Consider the following 23344-nt stretch of genomic DNA (forward strand, 5'->3'; position numbering starts at 1 on the left):
GTTCGTTTACTGTTTGTTATTGCATTTGTTGAAATAAAGTTTTGAGGAAAAAAAAATTTCCCCAAACACAAAAAAAAAACCCTCTGGCACGCCAGGGATTATGGGATAGAACGAATAACGCAGGTAAATCGTGTATATGTAACTTATGGATTCTTCTTATGTCTCTTTATAAAGTCATGACTGTCCTCTTCACTAACTTCTTGATGTCTCACAACTTCAGTATGGGACTCAAGTTGTAGAATTCTCCCTGCTAGGGAGTCTACAACTCTCTCACCTTGATCAGACATCTTGTATCAGGATCCTGCACTTGTCACCAGGGTAACACAAAATGGGGGTGTGTCATTGGTGGGGCCGAGAAATAGGGCTCCTGATTAGATGAAAAGTGGGGCGATGCAAAGCCTGTGATTTTCAGTGTCTTTTTTTTTTTTTTTTTTGTATCGCCCTGATTTAAGATTTGTGTCGCCCTGATTTTATTGCCACAACTTCCAGGGAAGTAAAATTGATAGGAAAAGTGTATGATTTATCAGCCCTATTTTTTTTCTTGTATCTCATGAGGGCTGGATTACAAGTATACGGCAGATTTTTGTTGTAATATGTGCTAAATATATTTATATGATTTTTTTTCCCAACTGCCCCCACCCCCCAAAAAACCCCCGTATATTTATTTATTTATTTTTCCTGTGTCGTCACTTCCTGTCCAGTGATCGTCGCTTGCATCATTTCTGGTCTCGGTGAATAGGGCTGCAGCATGTGAGTAGTTAAAATAGCACCGAATTAGTCTTTAATTTACTGTGTATCTAGCAGAAGACGAGAATGTCTGAATGCTGCTCTTTACAGACTTTACAAAGCGTTTACCGGCAAGGTAGCATGTTTGCTAACAGGCAGGCGTCATTTCTGTGGACCAAAGTGTTAACTACTGTTAACAAGTGACTTATTTGACTTAATTAGCTTATTTAGTCGTTTTTTTAATGCGTTCATAGTGATAGAATTTATCACGTTGGTTGACGTCAGTGCCTAAAACGTGAACTTTACAGTAATACACTTACAGTAAAGTATGTTTCTGACAAAGTAACCGTCACTGACAGTTTTTTTGGGCAGGTCAGCCAAAAGTCTATGTGTATGCCGTAACACTGTAAATGATATTTATTTGGTGTCCATTTGGTATTACTTACATTTAATTTAGATAAAAGGATCAAAATATTCAGCGTTTCTGGAATAAGTGCTGAAATCTGATGTACTGAAGTTGTTGCAAAATGAAACATTTTCAGTGTCACTGTTTCCTTTGTCCTGTTGTTCAATATACACGTCAGACATACAGTTTAAGTTTGTTCCATTTACTTCATTTAATCCAAGTTAGCCGCCATGGTGGAACCAGTCTCAGAGTCCATCAGCTTTCCTTCTGAGGAGGAGAAGGTTCTGCAGTTCTGGAGGGAAAAGGACTGCTTCCAGGAATGTCTCAGACAGTCCAAGAATAGACCCAAGTAAGTCATACTGTTTCTGGCTTATTGGTTAAAGGGCATCAAATGACATTTGTTGGTGTAATTCCAGTTTTAGCTGCAGAATGCATCAATTTGTCCTGATACCTGGGATCAGACATGAGGTCAGTCCCGAATACAGATTCAGTAGTAGTGCATAAGAATAACTTAAACATGAACCTTTTGGTAGGAAGAGGTTGTTTTGTTTGCTGAAGACAAAATGAGGATGTGACTATATCCTTTCTGAAAATCATTTCAGAGTGGCTGTCAACCAGACATTATTTTAGTGTTTGACTGTACTGAGTTGAAAAAGGAATATCCAGGGAATTGGTTGTATTTCACAATTACGCTACATAACGTTGGTACTTAATCATGTGACAGTGCATCTACTTAATCTGTTGCTCAGAACAGTTTAAGTTTGCCATGATGTTTGGAGTAAAATATATGACTGAATTTTAAAAGCAATGTGGTATGACACCCCAAAAACTGTAATTTCATATTGAATCAACAGTTTCTGAAATACTGAAACTACTCTTACCTGACCAATGACTTTATATGTGGCATGGATGGCTATGCCACATATAAAGTCACTTAAATAATTTTCTTTTCTGCTATTATGCTTAGTTTGAACTTCAGGTTATCTTGTTGCTCATGTATATGCTTGAATGCACTAAGCTAATGACATCTGCGACACCAGCAACCATTGTCAATTGTCTTCCGGGGGCCAGAGCAGGCGACATCGAAGGACATTTGAAATTGCTGGCTAAGGCTAAGCGTAAATTTGGTAAGATTGTAATTCACGTCGGCAGTAATGACACTCGGTTACGCCAATCGGAGGTCACTAAAATTAACATTAAATCGGTGTGTAACTTTGCAAAAACAATGTCGGACTCTGTTGTTTTCTCTGGGCCCCTCCCCAATCAGACCGGGAGTGACATGTTTAGCCGCATGTTCTCCTTGAATTGCTGGCTGTCTGAGTGGTGTCCAAAAAATGAGGTGGGCTTCATTGATAATTGGCAAAGCTTCTGGGGAAAACCTGGTCTTGTTAGGAGAGACGGCATCCATCCCACTTTAGAGGGAGCAGCTCTCATTTCTAGAAATCTGGCCAATTTTTTTGGATCCTCCAAACTGTGACTGTCTAGCGTTGGGACCAGGAGGCAGAGCTGTGGTCTTATACACCTCTCTGCAGCTTTTCTCCCCCTGTCATCCCCTCATTACCCCATCCCCGTAGAGACGGTGCCTGCTCCCAGACCACCAATAACCAGCAAAAATCTATTTAAGCATAAAAATTCAAAAAGAAAAAATAATATAGCACCTTCAATTGCACCACAGACTAAAACAGTTAAATGTGGTTTATTAAACATTAGGTCTCTCTCTTCTAAGTCCCTGTTGGTAAATGATATAATAATTGATCAACGTATTGATTTATTCTGCCTAACAGAAACCTGGTTACAGCAGGATGAATATGTTAGTTTAAATGAGTCAACACCCCCGAGTCACACTAACTGTCAGAATGCTCGTAGTACGGGCCGGGGTGGAGGATTAGCAGCAATCTTCCATTCCAGCCTATTAATTAATCAAAAACCTAGACAGAGCTTTAATTCATTTGAAAGCTTGTCTCTTAGTCTTGTCCATCCAAATTGGAAGTCCCAAAAACCAGTTTTATTTGTTATTATCTATCGTCCACCTGGTCGTTACTGTGAGTTTCTCTGTGAATTTTCAGACCTTTTGTCTGACTTAGTGCTTAGCTCAGATAAGATAATTATAGTGGGCGATTTTAACATCCACACAGATGCTGAGAATGACAGCCTCAACACTGCATTTAATCTATTATTAGACTCTATCGGCTTTGCTCAAAAAGTAAATGAGTCCACCCACCACTTTAATCATATTTTAGATCTTGTTCTGACTTATGGTATGGAAATAGAAGACTTAACAGTATTCCCTGAAAACTCCCTTCTGTCTGATCATTTTTTAATAACATTTACATTTACCCTGTTGGACTACCCTGCAGTGGGGAATAAGTTTCATTACACTAGAAGTCTTTCAGAAAGCGCTGTAACTAGGTTTAAGGATATGATTCCTTCTTTATGTTCTCTAATGTCATATACCAACACAGAGCAGAGTAGCTACCTAAACTCTGTAAGGGAGTTAGAGTATCTCGTCAATAGTTTTACATCCTCATTGAAGACAACTTTGGATGCTGTAGCTCCTCTGAAAAAGAGAGCTTTAAATCAGAAGTGTCTGACTCCGTGGTATAACTCACAAACTCGTAGCTTAAAGCAGATAACCCGTAAGTTGGAGAGGAAATGGCGTCTCACTAATTTAGAAGATCTTCACTTAGCCTGGAAAAAGAGTTTGTTGCTCTATAAAAAAGCCCTCCGTAAAGCTAGGACATCTTTCTACTCATCACTAATTGAAGAAAATAAGAACAACCCCAGGTTTCTTTTCAGCACTGTAGCCAGGCTGACAAAGAGTCAGAGCTCTATTGAGCTGCGTATTCCATTAACTTTAACTAGTAATGACTTCATGACTTTCTTTGCTAACAAAATTTTGACTATTAGAGAAAAAATTACTCATAACCATCCCAAAGATGTATCGTTATCTTTGGCTGCTTTCAGTGATGCCGGTATTTGGTTAGACTCTTTCTCTCTGATTGTTCTGTCTGAGTTATTTTCATTAGTTACTTCATCCAAACCATCAACATGTTTATTAGACCCCATTCCTGCCAGGCTGCTCAAGGAAGTCCTACCATTATTTAATGCTTCAATCTTAAATATGATCAATCTATCTTTGTTAGTTGGTTATGTACCACAGGCCTTTAAGGTGGCAGTAATTAAACCATTACTTAAAAAGCCATCACTTGACCCAGCTATCTTAGCTAATTATAGGCCAATCTCCAACCTTCCTTTTCTCTCAAAGATTCTTGAGAGGGTAGTTGTAAAACAGCTAACTGATCACCTGCAGAGGAATGGTCTATTTGAAGAGTTTCAGTCAGGTTTTAGAATTCATCATAGTACAGAAACAGCATTAGTGAAGGTTACAAATGATCTTCTTATGGCTTTGGACAGTGGACTTATCTCTGTGCTTGTTCTGTTGGACCTCAGTGCTGCTTTTGATACTGTTGACCATAAAATTTTATTACAGAGATTAGAGCATGTCATAGGTATTAAGGGCACTGCGCTGCGGTGGTTTGAATCATATTTGTCTAATAGATTACAGTTTGTTCATGTAAATGGGGAATCTTCTTCACAGACTGAAGTTAATTATGGAGTTCCACAAGGTTCTGTGCTAGGACCAATTTTGTTCACTTTGTACATGCTTCCCTTGGGCAGTATTATTAGACGGTATTGCTTAAATTTTCATTGTTACGCAGATGATACCCAGCTTTATCTATCCATGAAGCCAGAGGATACACACCAGTTAGCTAAACTGCAGGATTGTCTTACAGACATAAAGACATGGATGACCTCTAATTTCCTGCTTTTAAACTCAGATAAAACTGAAGTTATTGTACTTGGCCCCACAAATCTTAGAAGCATGGTGTCTAACCAGATCGTTACTCTGGATGGCATTTCCCTGATCTCTAGTAATACTGTGAGAAATCTTGGAGTCATTTTTGATCAGGATATGTCATTCAAAGCGCATATTAAACAAATATGTAGGACTGCCTTTTTGCATTTACGCAATATCTCTAAAATCAGAAAGGTCTTGTCTCAGAGTGATGCTGAAAAACTAATTCATGCATTTATTTCCTCTAGGCTGGACTATTGTAATTCATTATTATCAGGTTGTCCTAAAAGTTCCCTAAAAAGCCTTCAGTTGGTTCAGAATGCTGCAGCTAGAGTACTGACGGGGACTAGAAGGAGAGAGCATATCTCACCCATATTGGCCTCTCTTCATTGGCTTCCTGTTAATTCTAGAATAGAATTTAAAATTCTTCTTCTTACTTATAAGGTTTTGAATAATCAGGTCCCATCTTATCTTAGGGACCTTGTAGTACCATATTACCCCATTAGAGCGCTTCGCTCTCAGACTGCGGGCTTACTTGTGGTTCCTAGGGTTTGTAAGAGTAGAATGGGAGGCAGAGCCTTCAGCTTTCAGGCTCCTCTCCTGTGGAACCAGCTCCCAATTCAGATCAGGGAGACAGATACCCTCTCTACTTTTAAGATTAGGCTTAAAACTTTCCTTTTCGCTAAGGCTTATAGTTAGGGCTGGATCGGGTGACCCTGGACCATCCCTTGGTTATGTTGCTTTAGACGTAGACTGTGGGGGGTTCCCATGATGCACTGTTTCTTTCTCTTTTTGCTCCGTATGCATCACTCTGCATTTAATCATTAGTGATCGATCTCTGCCCCCCTTCTCGGCATGTCTTTTTCCTGGTTCTTTCCCTCAGCCCCAACCAGTCTCAGCAGAAGACTGCCCCTCCCTGAGCCTGGTTCTGCTGGAGGTTTCTTCCTGTTAAAAGGGAGTTTTTCCTTCCCACTGTGGCCAAGTGCTTGCTCATAGGGGGTCGTTTTGACCGTTGGGGTTTTTCATAATTATTGTATGGCCTTGCCTTACAATGTGGAGCGCCTTGGGGCAACTGTTTGTTGTGATTTGGCGCTATATAAGAAAAAAGTTGATTGATTGATTGATTGATCTGATCAGCGATCAGCAATTTGCTTTTATGAGTAATTTAACCAGTGTACTGAATGAAGAGGCCAATGTGTATATTTATTCTTTTCCAGGTGTGCTTAGTTATAGCAGATGGTATGATTTGCTTGAATAATAACAGTAATTATTATTATTACAATCTTTTTTTGGAATGTTCCCTTGAACAGATATACTTTCTATGATGGTCCTCCCTTTGCCACGGGTCTGCCACATTATGGACACATTCTAGCTGGCACCATCAAAGATATTGTTACCCGTTTTGCCCACCAGAGCGGCTTCCACGTTGATCGCCGCTTTGGCTGGGACTGTCATGGCCTGCCTGTGGTAAGAATTTAGTCCTTTTATGTTTTTCCTTCAAGATGTAGAGGTGTCAGTCATGACGTTGTCGATGTAATCACTATGATTTTAATGCATAATGTACAACTTTACGATATCTTGCACAGTTATTGTGATATGAATATTTATTCCCTTTTATGACCTCCTAGGAATGAAACTGCATGCCTATGTGGGTGACATGACATCAGTCATTTTTGGGTTCAGTCATTGGTTGACTTGGCTTTAATTTAAAAAAAAAAAAAAAAAAAAAATCATAAAACCAAAAACATGGCAGCGGTAGCAGACTTGAATTCCTGTGCTAATACTAACAAGTTTGGTAAAAGTTTCCAAAGACTGAAGGCATGACTGTGGCTCTTACAAGATTACAAAACATTATAAATCTTACTTTAATTTATTATGCTTCACATATTCCATTTGATGTCTGCGAAGAACCTATGATATGGAGCAAATTGTCCCTTACCTCAGGCACTGAGGGGCTGTTAGCCCATACCACTGTTTTAAAATATGAATTGCTGCTTTCTGGTTTGTGGCAAAGTCCTGCCCACTTTGATTTGTTGGAGAAGTTCAGTCTGTCAGTGCTGAAGGCTACTGTCCCACAGACTGGAGCTGTGTCTGCTGTATTTATTTATTTGTTCAACTTTGTAGTAATGTCATTTATAGCTCCTTGTACTTTTGGTGTGAAGGTCATGATGAAAGGTTGTCTCAGTTAAACATATGCTTCAAAACATTTTAAGAAAGTTTTGTGTTGAGTGTGTTGTATTAAATTTTGACACTTGTTTGATACTTTTTACTGCAAGCAGATATCATTTTCAAATATCTGTATCGGGCTAGAAAACCTTGCCGATAATCATATTGGCCCTTAAAAATCCATATCGTTCAACCTCTAGAATGTACACCGTACCCTCACAGAAACACACACATAAAAGCACAAATTAAATGTGCACCATCAAAAAATTACATCCAAAAGCTGTAGATAAGATGCAAAATGTGGAATAAAACATACACAGCTGAAATGCTGCTTCACACAGACAGCTCCGACTGCTGCCTTGATAAAAATTGTGACTGATTATAGGATTATATTTATTAGTGTCAGATATTGCTTCTGCCACGATATGGCACAACACCCGGCAATTCTTATGCCTGGACTGTCAGGTTTTCCGCCATTGTCTATGCATTCCTTTTTCAAGTCAACTTACGAAAAAAAAAAAACTGCCCAGCGCTTGAGCAGTGGAGACTGGTGTGATTTCCAGCACTAGTGCTGGCCATTCCTGTTATTGGGCTACTTTACAAAGCCCCAAACAAGTTTTGAGTGCATAAATGAACGTACTTTCCAGAAGTTCAACATTTCTGTTACATATATTTTTTGATTAATTTTATAAAATATTCAAATTTTTCTTTGTTTTTGAGCACTGTTAGCCTCACGTAGACAGCTTTGTGAGAATTTTTTTTTTATTAAAACATTTCTGATTATAATAATGCATTGTAAAGGTTATTTGTCACTTTATTTTGTTTTGTTCAATAAGAAGTTTCAGTTTTGCATAAAGCACATGTTAAAAAATGTACTTTGTTAAAAGTACATGTTAAATGTTAAAAAAATTCTAGTGGAGTTTGGAAGCAAAAGATGCGTACGTGTGTCAGAATGGGTGGGTGGGTTGTGGGAGGGGAGCTTAAAATATCCATATCTGAAAAAGGGGTCCTGTAGAAAATGTTTGGTAATTACTGACATAAGTGACTATATACAACCCCTGGCAAAAATTATGGAATCACTGGCTTCGGAGGATGTTCATTCAGTTGTTTAATTTTGTAGAAAAAAAGCAGATCACAGACATGACACAAAACTAAAGTAATTTCAAATGGCAACTTTCTGGCTTTAAGAAACACTATAAGAAATCAGGAAAAAAAAATTGTGGCAGTCAGTAACAGTTACTTTTTTAGACCAAGCAGAGGGAAAAAAATATGGAATCACTCAATTCTGAGGAAAAAAATATGGAATCATGAAAAACAAAAGAACGCTCCAACACATCACTAGTATTTTGTTGCACCACCTCTGGCTTTTATAACAGCTTGCAGTCTCTGAGGCATAGACTTAATGAGTGACAAACAGTACTCTTCATCAATATGGCTCCAACTTTCTCTGATTGCTGTTGCCAGATCAGCTTTGCAGGTTGGAGCCTTGTCATGGACCATTTTCTTCAACTTCCACCAAAGATTTTCAATTGGATTAAGATCCAGACTGTTTGCAGGCCATGACATTGACCCTATGTGTCTTTTTGCAAGGAATGTTTTCCCAGTTTTTGCTCTATGGCAGGATGCATTATCATCTTGAAAAATGATTTCATCATCCCCAAACATCCTTTCAATTGATGGGATAAGAAAAGTGTCCAAAATATCAACATAAATTTGTGCATTTATTGATGATGTAATGACAGCCATCTCCCCAGTGCCTTTACCTGACATGCAGCCCCGTATCATCAATGACTGGAAATTTACATGTTCTCTTCAGGCAGTCATCTTTATAAATCTCATTGGAACGGCACCAAACAAAAGTTCCAGCATCATCACCTTGCCCAATGAAGATTTGAGATTCATCACTGAATATGACTTTCATCCAGTCATCCACAGTCCACGATTGCTTTTCCTTAGCCCATTGTAACCTTGTTTTTTTCTGTTTAGGTGTTAATGATGGCTTTCGTTTAGCTTTTCTGTATGTAAATCCCATTTCCTTTAGGCGGTTTCTTACAGTTCAGTCACAGACGTTGACTCCAGTTTCCTCCCATTCGTTCCTCATTTGTTTTGTTGTGCATTTTCGATTTTTGAGACATATTGCTTTGTTTTCTGTCTTGACGCTTTGATGTCTTGCTTGGTCTACCAGTATGTTTGCCTTTAACAACCTTCCCATGTTTGTATTTGGTCCAGAGTTTAGACACAGCTGACTGTGAACAACCAACATCTTTTGCAACATTGCGTGATGATTTACCCTCTTTTAAGAGTTTGATAATCCTCTCCTTTGTTTCAATTGACATCTCTCGTGTTGGAGCCATGATTCATGTCAGTCCACTTGGTGCAACAGCTCTTCAATCACTCCTTTTTAGATGCAGACTAACGAGCAGATCTGATTTGATGCAGGTGTTAGTTTTGGGGATGAAAATTTACAGGGTGATTCCATAATTTATTCCTCAGAATTGAGTGAGTTCATATTTTTTCCCTCTGCTTGGTCTAAAAAAATAACTTACTGACTGCCACAATTTTTTTTCCTGATTTCTTATAGTGTTTCTTAAAGCCAGAAAGTTGCCATTTGAAATGACTTTAGTTTTGTGTCATGTCTGTGATCTGCTTTTTTTCTACAAAATTAAACAACTGAATGAACATCCTCCAAGGCCGGTGATTCCATAATTATTGCCAGGGGTTGTATATACATACACACACACACACACACAAAGAAACTTGAAACATTTTATTTTCCGGAGTATGGCTGTGTTCTTTTTAGTTTTTTTTTTTAACTACTTTGGGAGGTCCTGTGACTCTAGTTGACTTGTGCACTGAAAAATGATGCTATCATTATTAATTAGAATAATTCTGATCACTATTTATATAGGGCTTTCCCAGGAATCAAACCACTAAATTAAAAATAAACGCTGATAATGAAAGAATAAATGTCATTAATAAAATGTACTCTGCAACAGTGGAAAAAAAAAATCCAAAACTAAAAAGGTGCGACTTGTACTCTGAAAAAATATGGAATATGTAATGATGCTAGAATACAAAATTTTTAATTTCTGAAATAACAGACAAAATATTGAACTTTTTCATGGTATTCTAAGTTTTTGAGCTGCACCTGTTTTTGGTATTGTTGATCTGTTTCAGATAATCTTGTATATTTTGTAGGAATATGAGATTGATAAGACATTGGGGCTCAAAGGGCCTGAAGATGTGGCCAAGATGGGCATTGCTGAATACAACAAACAGTGCAGAAACATTGTCATGCGATACTCCAATGAGTGGGAGGTGAGTATAATGTACTTCATTGCAAAATGTCACAGTATTTTAACATTTTCCACAATATTAGATTAAAACAAAAATGTCTTATTGATGCTTAAAAAGTCAAAGTTTTGTGTTGCTTAATTTTTTATTTTTTGTAGAAATACTAACAGTCTGTGCATCCATCTATCCATCCATCCGAAACACTGTACTCTCCATAACTTGTTATAGATTTGAGAAAAGATTACCAAATTTGCTGCAGGGATGCATCCCTTGAAGGTCTAGGTCAGGTTTGATGATGAGTGACCTTTACTAAATACTGAAGGTCACAGAGCCAAAACTTGTTTGTGAAAGATGAAGACTACACTCAATCACCTTCCAAGGATTTCAAACAGGTTCATCAAATTTGCAGCAAGCATCCCTTCAAGGTCTAGGCCAACGTCAGTGATTGATGTCATTTACCAAATTTGGACCTGACAGAGGGACATAGAAATGCTGTCCGTGTGTCCTTCCCTGCAGCCATGTAAAACACTGTATTCTCTATAACTTTTCATAGATTTGAGACAAATTTGCAGCAGGGATGCATCCCTTGAAGGTCTATGTCAAGTTTGATGATGAATGACCTTGATCAAATATTGAAGGTCACAGAACCACAACTTGTCTGTGTGTGATAAAGATAGTACTCAGTAATTTTCCCAAGATTTCAGACAAGTTCATCGTATTTGCAGTAGGCAAGTGAATCTCATCACTGACGATTCCATATATATCTCCATACACTACCGATGATGATACATATAGCGATACTGACGATTCAATGTGATTTGATATGTATTTGATGGAAGTTCAATTCTTCACAATGCAATATGATGCGATTTGGTACAATACGATGCGATTCAACATGATGCAAAGAAATGATACCAAAAATTTAAATGGAAAATAAGAACCTGCAATTCAGTATGGTACTATGATATTCTTTTTCTGATTCTGGTAGAGACAGGATTTTTTTTTTTACTCCTTATGAGCAGCAAATTTACCAGATTCAGTATTATGGAACAGGAATCAGTTCGTTCATATGTGGAACCAATTTCATCACACTGTCAGAACTTAAACAGTAAACAGTAAGACAACATCACTATCAATGAGTGACTTAAAGTGAGTCACTCACTGACAGAGATCGCCTTGGCAAAAGTAATTTGAGATGCTTTTCTCACCAGAGGTTTACAATCTGAGGAATATCCACGTAGAGCAGCAGGGGCCGTATGGTTTAGCAGCATGGCATTCTTTTACAAACGACCTGCGTCTTGTGAAGTTTCCCATGTTTTTTAACACAGCCAAAGTATCTCCAAACACCTGATTTAAGTGCATCAAAAATCTCCAACTGCTCGCGGCCCTCCATGTTTGTTGTGGTAGAAATGTGCTTTCAGGCTTCCGTCCTATTTCAAAAAACGCGAAGCATGGATGGTGCATTCAGTGTGCCTTGGAAAAAAATTTATGCAAACATGCAGTGAGCGATGCAATCACAATTTCACCTTTTAATTGAATCGATGCACACTGAATGAATCGGTACACTCGCATCGCTCACGTTTGTATCTAGGTACTGATTCGTATCGATTAATCTCCACCTGCCGAATTTGCAGCAAACATGCATCCCTTCAAGGTCTCTGACAACTTCAGTGATAACTGACCTTGATCTAATTGTGAATATCATAGGGCCAAAAATATCCACAACACTGTACTCCCAAAAAACCTTCAAAGAAATAACACAATTTTACCAAATTGGGTGGCAAGGATACGTCTCTTGAAGTTCTCAGTTATGTTCGATGATGAATGGCCTTTACCTAGTTTTGAAGGTCACAGAACAAAAATTGTGAATGTGTATGATGAACACTGACCTCATTAAATTTCCAATGATTTAATTTGCACCATGGATGCATCCCTTGAAGATCCAGGTCAAGTTCCTACTGCAGCACTGTATGCCCATATTGCTCACCATTTCAAAAGCAATAAAATTTTGATTAACACCCCTGTTACACTTTGACCACTTAGCCAGTGCATGCTGACTGTATTAAAAACACTGGCATATGCAGGTGTATGTCTAATAAATTGTGGGTAAGCTTTAGTTTTATGTAAATTAAGAGCCCATTGATGCACGCTGATATACTTTGTAATACGGCGAGTACATCTAAAAAATTTGGGCATCACAATAGTTTCGATGCAAGCCAGCATATGTAGGACATACGTTGTCGGTAATTATGGGATTGTTGACACATTTCTTGTAAGTTAGTCATAAGTTGAAATGCGTCCATTAATGCTGTCCATTGATTGGCTGAACAAATGAAAGCTGCAGTCCTCATGTGAACAGTTCAGACTGTTATAAATATTAAAACCATTCACACACTGAGTAAATATAAAGTCTTAATCTTACCTGATTGTTTCAGTTGGATTCATCATCACAGCCTGACAAAAACTTATCCACATAAAGCCTCCTTATTTTGGAAAACGACGTGTGAAAATACTTTAGTTCCTTGTCGTGGTTGAAGAAACATAGTGTTTTAAAAAAATTCCTGTGTTTTTTCTGCTCCCGGTGTATTTCTCAGCCTGAACCAGAGAGCACTGGCGCTTTGTGTCACAAGACAATTAACTTATTTAAAAAGTTGAAAGAGTCACAGCTCCTCATTCATTCACATCAGCGTTTACCACAGGCATCAGTCGACTTCAGAATTCTGCACGCAATGAAAATAAATCACATGATACTCTCTTTGGCCTCCGTGTGGAGGGGAGAGGTTCCGAGACAGCATACACGTGCTCACATGCTTGTCAATATCTAGGTGTTCCGCCTGCCAAACAAAAGGGTTCTGGCGGTGGTGGAAACGGAAACCAAGCTAGAGTTAACTGTTCCGACCCCTACCATACTGTGCAGTACTGACCCGAACTGCTCGTTGGAAACGGGGCTGTCAGCATACGCTGGCTAAATCATTATGGTGTGGCATCAGCTGCATAACCTATTCAATGTATCCAGGGTATTTGGCACATTTTTTTTATATGTCGGCATACGCTGGCTAAATCGTCAAGGTGTGACAGGGCCCTTAAACACAAATTGTTCCTGGTTACCTTTTTTTCTGAATGTAGACTCCACAACATGAACCTTGAAAGTAGCCTTCACAGTGATTTATTACAATGCAATTTGAAATTGCATTGTTATTATTATGACATTGCTGCATGAAAATATTGCCCATTCACAAATACATATGGGGCTGCATACATTTTTGCACTACAATTTTTCTTTGTAGTATCACGTTAGTTGTTCCTTTTGATCAGCTATAAAACTGCTTGAATGCGCTAAAATAATAAATAATCTGTTGCTGTCAGTCTTTTACCATTGTTATAGGTAAATCAACATTCCTTTTGATCTTGACCTTATGGGTAGCACAAGAAGTTGAATTTTTTTTTAACTTTGTGCAGCAAGCGTCATTGTGGTGCGTGCGTGCGTCACTCTCAGCCATTGGTGGCAAAGGTTTTCTATTGTCCTTTCAGCGGAAACAGTGTAACATCTGGTTTGCCATCTGCCACACACCCCACCCTTGTATGAATGTAGCATAAAAAATTAAATGATGTTACTCATGAAGGCCAACTTATTTATGGTACATATTTTTTGCAATGTTTTCTTCAAGTTCTGTTTTAAATCATTATTTTAAACTTTAACTGCGACATAAAGTGGTTGAACCGTATGCACATCACACATCATATGCATTTAGAAAATTATTATTACTAATATGTCAAGTTACCCTAAAATAGCATGATTTTCATATTATTTTTCATGTATTTGTATGCAGGCTTCAGTGAAAAGGATGGGTAGGTGGATTGACTTCAACAATGACTACAAGACACTCTACCCGTGGTTCATGGAGACTATCTGGTATTTATTTCAGATTTAAATTTTTTACATTTTATTTCTGTCTTATTATAAGAAACCAGGTTATCCATTCTCAGGTTGACAAGGTTTGAGGACTGAGTTACATTTTAGTGACATTTAGGGTTAAAAAAAAACAAAAAACTTTTGTTATCTGGACTGAAAACATATAAATCAATCATATCAGATCAAATTTTCTTGGGAATCTGAAAAGGAAATCATTTATGCTAATTTCCACACCAGAAGCCTTTCATTGACAAAAGGTTTAGAAGAGGAAAAACTTGAACCTCACCTACAGATTTATTAAATTTTACAAGTTGGGGAAAAAATAAAACAGAAACCACATCCCATCGCCATTTCAGCAAAATGTCAAGATTTTGGCACAGCTATTTGGCTATTTGTGTTCAAATAAAGCTTTTTGCATGGGAGCGCTCAGGTTGTGCGGATTTTTGCTTTGATATGCCTCTTTTTGATCCAGCACGCCTTTTTTTTTTTTACACATCTTGGATATGCGTGTTGTTTCTGATTTACTAAGATTTTGGTGCAGGGACATTGTGCCATTGCTTAGGGAGAGCCCTGGACTATTGATGTTTAAAAACTTAAAAGTACTTTTTTTCTGATTACTCGATTAATCGCCAGAATAATTGATAGAACACTCAGTTGCTAAAATAATCGATAGCTGCAGCCCTAAATGCTTGGAAACAGCCCAATAAGTTGTGCGTTCACTCTGAACAGCTGTCGGGATGTTATAACTTTTGTAGCCAAACTTGTTGGAGATTTGCTGTAAGATGGTCCTTCATCTGAACCTTTTTGTTCATTAGCTCCAGTTTGTTCTAGCTCCCACCTCACTTTGGCAGCCTTTTACTTACTACATAGACAGACTCCTTATGTCTCTTAGATGCCATTATGTCTCTCTTTCTTCTTTGTAAAGTGTTGGGTGTCATGGGTTCATTGAGGAGAGGGTGGCGACCTCTGGGTTTTGGTGATGGTTCATCTGCATCAGCAGAAGCAAGTCCTTTAGGTTCACCTTGTTTACCTCTATGAACTTGAGTAGCGTGGGTGTGATATGCTTTCTTCTCTTCATCAGAAAGCATTGAATACTCTCTGGTAGGCCCTCCTCCACCCCTGGATGGCTTTCGTCTCTGCATCTTCTCTTCAGTCAGTCTGAAAAGTAGAAGAAAATTCTTTAAGTTTTTTTTTTTTAATACCAAATGTAACAGTTGTACTTACTTAATTATAACATGTAGAAGCAGCTTTTTATTAGATGATCTGTCAAGTCAGATTGGCTTGATCATGCAATGGCTGTGACAACATGAAAAATGAGTAAAAACTAATATGAATTTTTTTTTGTTAAAAAAAATTCTTATTTTAGAAAAGGTTTTAGGCCTAAATAATGTAAACTGTTTGTAGCCCATACGAATGGGTATAATTGATTCAAGTTTGGCAAGTCTACATTCAAAATTGATTGAACAGTATCTATTTTTTTTTCACAAACAGAAATTTGATAGGGGTAGGCTTGGTAAAAGCGTAAATTTTACTTATCTAATGTAGAATAAATTTATGTGTTGGGTATTACCTTATTCCAAACAAAAATACAAAGAGATTGATGTGCAATACATGCAGGCTTATCATTATAGTAACCCAACATAGAAGCTCAGAATTTCCAAAAATAAAAGGTCACATGATATCTCTTGATGAAACTGGCTGGTATGACATCATTACTTGCTGCAGTCACTGAAACTGATACTTATTCAAACGAACACAACATAACTTCTTATTCTAAGGTTAATAGTAAGCAAGTTTATCACTAATTTCTAAGCTGCGACAGGATTATTGTGGGTGTTCAAAATATTTTGTCACCCAAAATTGGTCATTTTCACCTATTTTTGGTAAAAAAAAAAATCATGCAAATAGTCAAATCAGGGCTGGCTATACAGTATTTTTTATGTTTTCTGAAACTACACCATTTTTTTTCGACAAGGAAATCACAAGATACTGCATATAGGGCATTTATTTATTCCACAATATTTTTTTTTCACACTGATGTCAGAAAAATCTAACTTAAAGTTTCAACCTTGTCAGTTGCAGTTTGGTACAGAAGATGGTATGCTTATGTTAACCATATCTAGATGTAGTATATTACCATTAAACTCAAATTTGTCATTCCAGTACCTTTTCATATACCCACAGAATCAGGCTGATTTACGTCATTAGCATGTTTACAATCTGTTTAGTCTTCTTGTCTTTTATTTATTCAGGTGGGTGTTCAAGCAGCTGTATGACAAGGGTCTAGTGTACCGAGGTGTCAAAGTAATGCCTTTCTCCACTGCCTGTAACACCCCACTTTCCAACTTCGAGGCCAACCAGAACTACAAGGTTTGCACATACCCCCCTTTAAGAGCTTCATGCAGTTTTGTAATATTCATAATTTTTTTTCTGTAATGAAAAAGGTATGATTGTTAAAAGGTATAGTACCCCAAAATATTTAAAGCATTTTTGGTAAGCTTTTGAAATGTTCTTTACCTCCCCACACCAGTCCAAAAATATAATGCTCTAACACTTATGGGCCTTTCACGCCGAACTAGTGATGGGATGATGATACCTCAAGGAGTGTATTGACACACTACACAAACTGTGTCGACACTGTATTGACAGTGTTGGTTGCTCAATAGTGACCCCTGCAGTAGTTATAAAATCATTGCAGGTAAATAAAATGAAAATAAGATGGAAAAGCTAACATGCTGCAAACGCAGCATCAGCCTGTGAAATAGTTAATCGCCAGTATTTAAAATATGATCTCATCATTGCATCATTTTATGTGCTCAATTTGTGTGTCGAGTTAAACCGTTCATGAGAAGAGTTTAAAATTTGCTTAAAACCCTGTTTGTGTAAATGCTAAACTGAGTTGGTTTGTAAAATATAGCAAATTTGTCTGTAATAAAAGTCAGAGTTAAAATTTGTAACTTATGTATGGAAATTTGTTAACTTAAGTGTTAAAGCATATGAAATAAAAGACTAAAAGTAGATTCATTTATGCATTTTTATTGAGGAACAAAGGTTTCTGAAGTGTCATTGCTCCAAGGCGATTTCTCCTCTTACACACCAGTTCCCCTGCCTTAGAAAAAAACTCTTTCACAGGGTACAGATGAAGATGGTGAGCATAAACATTTCAGTGCGAGTTGATAAAGGTGTGGATATGTTTTCTGGTTATTCTTCCAGTATTGTAAAGGAGTACAAACATATGTAATCTTATTTGGTGTCAGAAGATCAAAATTATTCCAGACTGGGGAAACATCTTTGAACAGTCCATGAAGTCAGTGGAACAAGGTGAGGGCAAGCAAAAATCCACCAGCAAAACTCCATCCAACAAATCCGCAACATGCCGATACAGTTTGTTTCCTTATAAACACAATTTGGCACGGCGCAGTTGAACGACAGTTTCTGTATCGGTCACAAGATTTTGTCTTAAAGCGATACACGCACCAATACGGGGTTTCACTCTTGTGTGCTCGGCACAGTGTTGACGCACCACTGTCGTTCATCCCATCACTACACCGAACACGTCGGAAGCGTCAAATGCGTCAAAAATCGCTTTGCTTTTTAGAGGCGTCAGAAGTGTAGCATCAAAAGTGATGCATCTGACGGGAGCGCGCATTGCCACTTGTCAGCAAGCTGATGCAGTCAAAGTTCAACCCAGTCCAACGTTCGACACTGAGCTGTGACGTAGTTGCGTCAGGCCAAAACACGGAAGACTAGTGGCAGAAACCACTGATCTCAACAAAACAGATTGGTACAGAAACGTGTGACAGGACTGCTCATTTATAGAGCAGTTTTCTGAAGAAAAATCCTTGGAAATGTGTTTTTTTTTTTTTTTTTTTTTTTTTTTTTTTTTACCTCAACTTTCATCTGTAAATTAAAACCACCTGTTATTTCAGATTAGATAATTTCTTGTTTAACATGAGCCTTGGCCATTTATTTTTAGACATATAAAATAACACGGAAACTTGTACTTTTTTTATTAAGTCTGGTAGATTATTTATATCTCATTTCAACCAGAAAAACAGACACTGTAAATAAATACAAATGTTTATTATAAATGCCACAGCAAATAATATAACAATGACTGGAGTGTGATTGTAAAGTAGGATTTCTGTGACATAAACCTCATGATGAATTTTTTTTTATAGTAATTTCAAGTTATAATTACGTCAAAATATTTAATTGCCTTTAATGTTATCAGGACAGACTCATTTCTAAAATATGAATTTGAGCATAATAAGTCGAGAGCTTTTACCTGTGTAAATGTCTTTTGACTTTGATTTCGTGGACATCTTTAATGATCCATTCATTTATTGTTAAAATATAAAATGAAACCGCTTTTAAAAATTAATAAAATAGTTGCTGGTGAAAGAGCCTTTTATTTAGAAGCAGGTGATGTTATGCTGGATTCTCAGGACAAGATGAAGGTCTCTTCTGCAGCTTTGAACTCTGGTGGTGTTCTGGTGGTGGTCGACTGGACTTCGCATCTGTATTTAGGTTGTCTGCACAGCAAATGTTCCTGATTGGGACAAATAAAAAATATGTCTTAAAATATAAAGAAACACTCAACAGTTTATATATATATATATATATATATATATATATATATATATATATATATATATATATATATATATATATATATATATATATATATATATAAAGAAAAAAAAATGGAAGAAACGATGTAAAAAAAAAAAAAACGCCCGAAAAAAGGTTATTTAAAGTTGAGCTTTTAAAGTTGAGCTTTTGCAGTCTCCAAAAAAAGCTGTAGCTTTATTTGGTAAAAATAAAAAAGACTGAACCGTTTACAAATTAAAGCATTCATTCATATAAACTGTGCTAAAAGGCTACGCTAACGTTAGCCGATCATTAAACCTTCACAGCAGTGCAGTAAACGTCATGTTTTACTTTTATATTATTCTCACCTCGATAAAGCTGCAGAACTAAACTCCGTTGGGCAAACTGGGACTTCACATATATCCAAAAAGTGGGAGATTTCGGACTGAGTGGGTTTGCTCCAGCCCCCCGGCTGCCTGCCTCGGTCTGCCCAGGGATGATGCCTGAATTCCGGCTTCTCCTTGCGGATCGGCGCACTGTCATGGTTCCATCGATATCCCACCAAGTCGTCAGTCCTCCCTCGGTTGGCGTCACTCCGAAAAGTAGCTGAAAAAAAGCTTCTCCCAGCAGTGTGATGGGAGAATCGTTCTGCTGTTTTTTAAAGCTTTTTTGGTTCAGGCGACGCAAATTCAAGATGGCGATCGCTGAACTTTTTTTAGGTTGTGGAAACAGCCAGAGTGTGACGTATCAATCTCCGCCCCCTTGCCGCTTCAGAAGCGAAGCGTCTGAAGTCACGACGCGTTAGAAACGCATCCGACGCATTGGAAAGCTTTGACTCATCGGCCTGACGTGTTCAGTGTGAAAGGCCCATAACAAGAAAAAAACAAATCTGTTGCCTGTGTCAGGCCTGTAATAAGTTCAACCAGTCATTGCATTAAGACCAAATGTCGACCAGAACAGTTTGTCAATAAAAACAAACACAAACTATTTACTTTTAAAAAGTCATCAATAAGAAATTGAGCTAATGACAGTCCTGTGTTTTTTTGTTTTTAATCTGCAGGATGTTCAAGACCCATCTGTGATTGTTAACTTTCCATTGATTGAAGATGAGAATATAGCTTTCATTGCCTGGACAACCACACCATGGACACTGCCAAGTAACATGGCTCTCTGTGTCAACCCAGAGTTATTGTATGTCAAGGTCAAAGGTGAGTGACATTACTTTAACTCTGGAAAAATCTTACTTTGCCCACATCTGTCCATGTAGACAGCCACTAATGTTTTGACCAGGATAATCCTCTTCTAACTACTTGCTTTTGATAGATACAGTAGAATCTACGTCCTACTTGGTTCTTGTTCATTTGTGGGGAAGATTATTTGAAATCCTCCTATTTATTTATTTAATTTTTTTGTTTTAATTGTATAGTTTTGGTCTGTCTTTGTTTTAGTAGTGGGCACAACTGACTTGGTAATTGTAACTATGCAATGGCAAATACAATTTCTTTTTTTTTTTTCTTTTTTTTTTTCTTCCCGTCTGCATATACGAAGTCTGTTAGAAAAGTATCGGATCTTTTTATTTTTTTCAAAAACCTGATGGATTTGAATCACACGTGCTTGCATGAGAAAACCTTGAACCTTTGTGCGCATGCATGAACTTTTTCACGCCTGTCGATTGCATCATTTTCTGGTAAGCAGCCTTTCTGTGAGGACATGTGGAGCGCGCTCGGCGGATTTTCATTACAAGGAAAAAAACAGAACGACTGGAGCAGCGCCACATCAAATTTTGCTAGAAACTGGGCGACAGCCAGGTGGAAACCATTCGGATGATTCAGACGGCTTTCGGTGACTTTTCAGTCGTGTGACTATCTGAGAAATTGTGGAAGAGGTGGGCATGTCACAGCATGTCCTGTGAGACTTCAACGCGGAGGCGCTTTTGCTCTGCCGTTAGCAGCAGCATGAATTTCACAGCCACTCTTTTCATGGCCAAATCTTCTGTCACAGTGGAATGTACTGAAAAAGTGCTGATGTCCACCTCTTCCGCAATTTCTCGGACAGTCACACACAACGGTCATGCATCACCACAGCGTTCACTTTGGAATGATCTGGACATTTCTGCATGTTGATGGCCGACCGGAGCGTGGCTCGCTCTCCACTGTTGTGCGGACGTCTTTAAACCGGTTGTACCGCTCCTTAATCTGTGTGATGCCCATAGGATCATCACCGAAAGCCGTCTGAATCATCTGAATGGTTTCCACCTGGCTGTCGCCCAGGTTCTGGCAAAATTTGATGCGATCTGCCGAGTGCGCTGCACGTCCTCACACAAAGGCTGCTTACCAGAAAATGATGCAATCGACAGGCGTGAAAAAGTTCACGCATGCGCACGAAGGTTCAAGGTTTGCTCATGCAGGCACACGTGATTCAAATCCATCAGGTTTTTGCAAAAAATAAAAAGGTCTGATACTTTTCTAACAGACCTCGCTTAGTAATGGTAAATGCCACACTGGCAGAACCATTTATGAACATTAATACCCATATATGCAGTTTATTCTTGCAAGACAGAAGGTATGTAGTGCATGAGTGAATGTGGTGTGTGTGTGTGTGACCCCCATCTGCCCTTCCCGATCAGCCTATAACATCCTACTCAAAGCCAACGGACAACTTCTATCAGGAAGGGCAGACCACCAAAACAGCACAAAGACAGACAAGTGGTGAAAACAATACCTGTGACGTGAGACACCGAGGAGACGGGGCCCCAACCATACAGCATACCATGACAAACAACCACACATTAACAAACAGTGACAGCAACAGTCTGTTGTCTAATTAGTGAGCATCCATACCCTAATCTAGAACACCATAGTGTTAATCCCCTTAAGAGCACCCAAAAACCGAATTGTGGTGACGGCCTCAAACACGCAACCATCCACACACAGAGACCCAGATGTGGCTGCTGTGTTGGGCCAAGACAAGAGTACAGAACCTTACCATATGACATGGACCACTCCGGCACGTCAGAAGCCACACGGCCGGCCGCGAGCACCGACGGACGTGGGTCCAGAACGCAGGGCCCCAGGGGAACCAGGAGAAAAGGGGCAGCGGAAGGGCACAGGGGCCAGGAAAGGCAGCCCCCAGAGCCACCGGGCAGCACAGCAAACCAATAGGGGAGTGGCCAGACGGTGCCAGAACGCACCCCTGACACCACCCCTCCCCACGGAGGGGTGGTTTTAGCTAAAACTTGTGCATCATCGTCAAAGGACTGCAAAAAAGATTATCAAAAAAAGTTTAAAACCATGAAAAGAGTGGGAGACAACCACAGATTAAAGATGGAAAAACCATCTGGTGTGCAAAGCATGCTTTTAAAGAGTGACTGTAAGAGTGAAATTAACATTATGCTTTTAAACCCAGTGCTTTTTTTTGCTCACTTCAAGGTAATGTAGTTCTGAAATGAACTTCATCAAGAAGTAGTGAGTGAGCTACAATATTCTGTAAATAAATACTCTGTAATCTTGCTGATGAGGCAGATAACGTGTAACTTGCAAACTAGCATGAACACCCCCCCCCCCAATATCCCCGTCAGTTTGGTCAGAATTTAAAGGAAAACACCACGGTCAGTAAAACGTTTAACAAAATGTGTCACTTTTTTGAATAATGAAAGACTTGTCTAAAGTACGAATGAAATTTTTTTTTTTTTTTTTTAGAAAATGACAGTTAAAAGATACACTCTTCTGTGATGCTTTACTTTTAACTCCAACACTTGCAGTGGGTAGCTCCACAAGTCCATGTAATCAATGAAAAAATAAACAAATCCTAGTTATGTTTATGGTATGTGACAAACTCTGTGTGTATACACACACACACACGGGCGCATGCATAGTGCCATGTCTTCAGTGTTCCTACCATTTCATTTTACTTGGACACACTGTTGCTTAATTTTAGCCTGGAAGAGCTGTGATGGGTCAGTAGTGAAATGATGTGGTAGTTGACAATGTCATCTCACCACAGTAGAAGGACTTTCTGCCTTCACATTTGGGAAGCCAGGGCAGGGGTGAGGGATTACAATCTATGATGGTTGTCGTGACTGTTACTTTTACATTGTTGTACAATCAGCACTGTTGTTTTATTGATGTACTTGAGCTTCTTCTACAAAAGGTCTCTTTGTAAATTTCGAAGGAGAAGTAAATATCTGCTTACTCTCTGCACACACACACACACAGTTGTGTTTTGGGCCTCATAAATTACAGACTTTTTTTATGCTGCCTACGGGCTCAAGCCTATTCTGACTGAATATCTCATATCCCTTGTGGGTATTAAAATTCAGAACAAATTAGCATAGGTGAAATGATCTCTTAGGAAATTATACCCAAAGGAAGGTATTTTTGTCTGCAGTATT

General features: G+C 38.4%; 1 protein-coding gene across 2 annotated transcripts in view; it reads left to right on the top strand.

Annotated features, from left to right (window-relative positions):
• The first annotated feature begins 690 nt into the window (after window positions 1–690).
• The window catches only part of iars1 (isoleucyl-tRNA synthetase 1), a 147308-nt gene continuing 124654 nt past the window's right edge, over window positions 691–23344 (top strand). Inside the window, exons 1-7 of one of the 2 annotated variants that reach the window (XM_034166180.1) lie at window positions 691–750; window positions 1358–1481; window positions 6299–6455; window positions 10353–10472; window positions 14279–14361; window positions 16614–16731; window positions 20015–20162. In XM_034166180.1, coding sequence (XP_034022071.1) covers window positions 1363–1481; window positions 6299–6455; window positions 10353–10472; window positions 14279–14361; window positions 16614–16731; window positions 20015–20162 — 745 coding nt within the window. In that variant the 5' untranslated portion in view covers window positions 691–750; window positions 1358–1362. Of the gene's footprint in view, window positions 751–1353; window positions 1482–6298; window positions 6456–10352; window positions 10473–14278; window positions 14362–16613; window positions 16732–20014; window positions 20163–23344 lie in introns of both variants that reach the window. The other variant, XM_034166181.1, reaches the window with a different exon arrangement.

The sequence above is a fragment of the Thalassophryne amazonica genome, chromosome 3, assembly GCF_902500255.1.
Source record: "Thalassophryne amazonica chromosome 3, fThaAma1.1, whole genome shotgun sequence".
NCBI lineage: Eukaryota > Metazoa > Chordata > Actinopteri > Batrachoidiformes > Batrachoididae > Thalassophryne > Thalassophryne amazonica.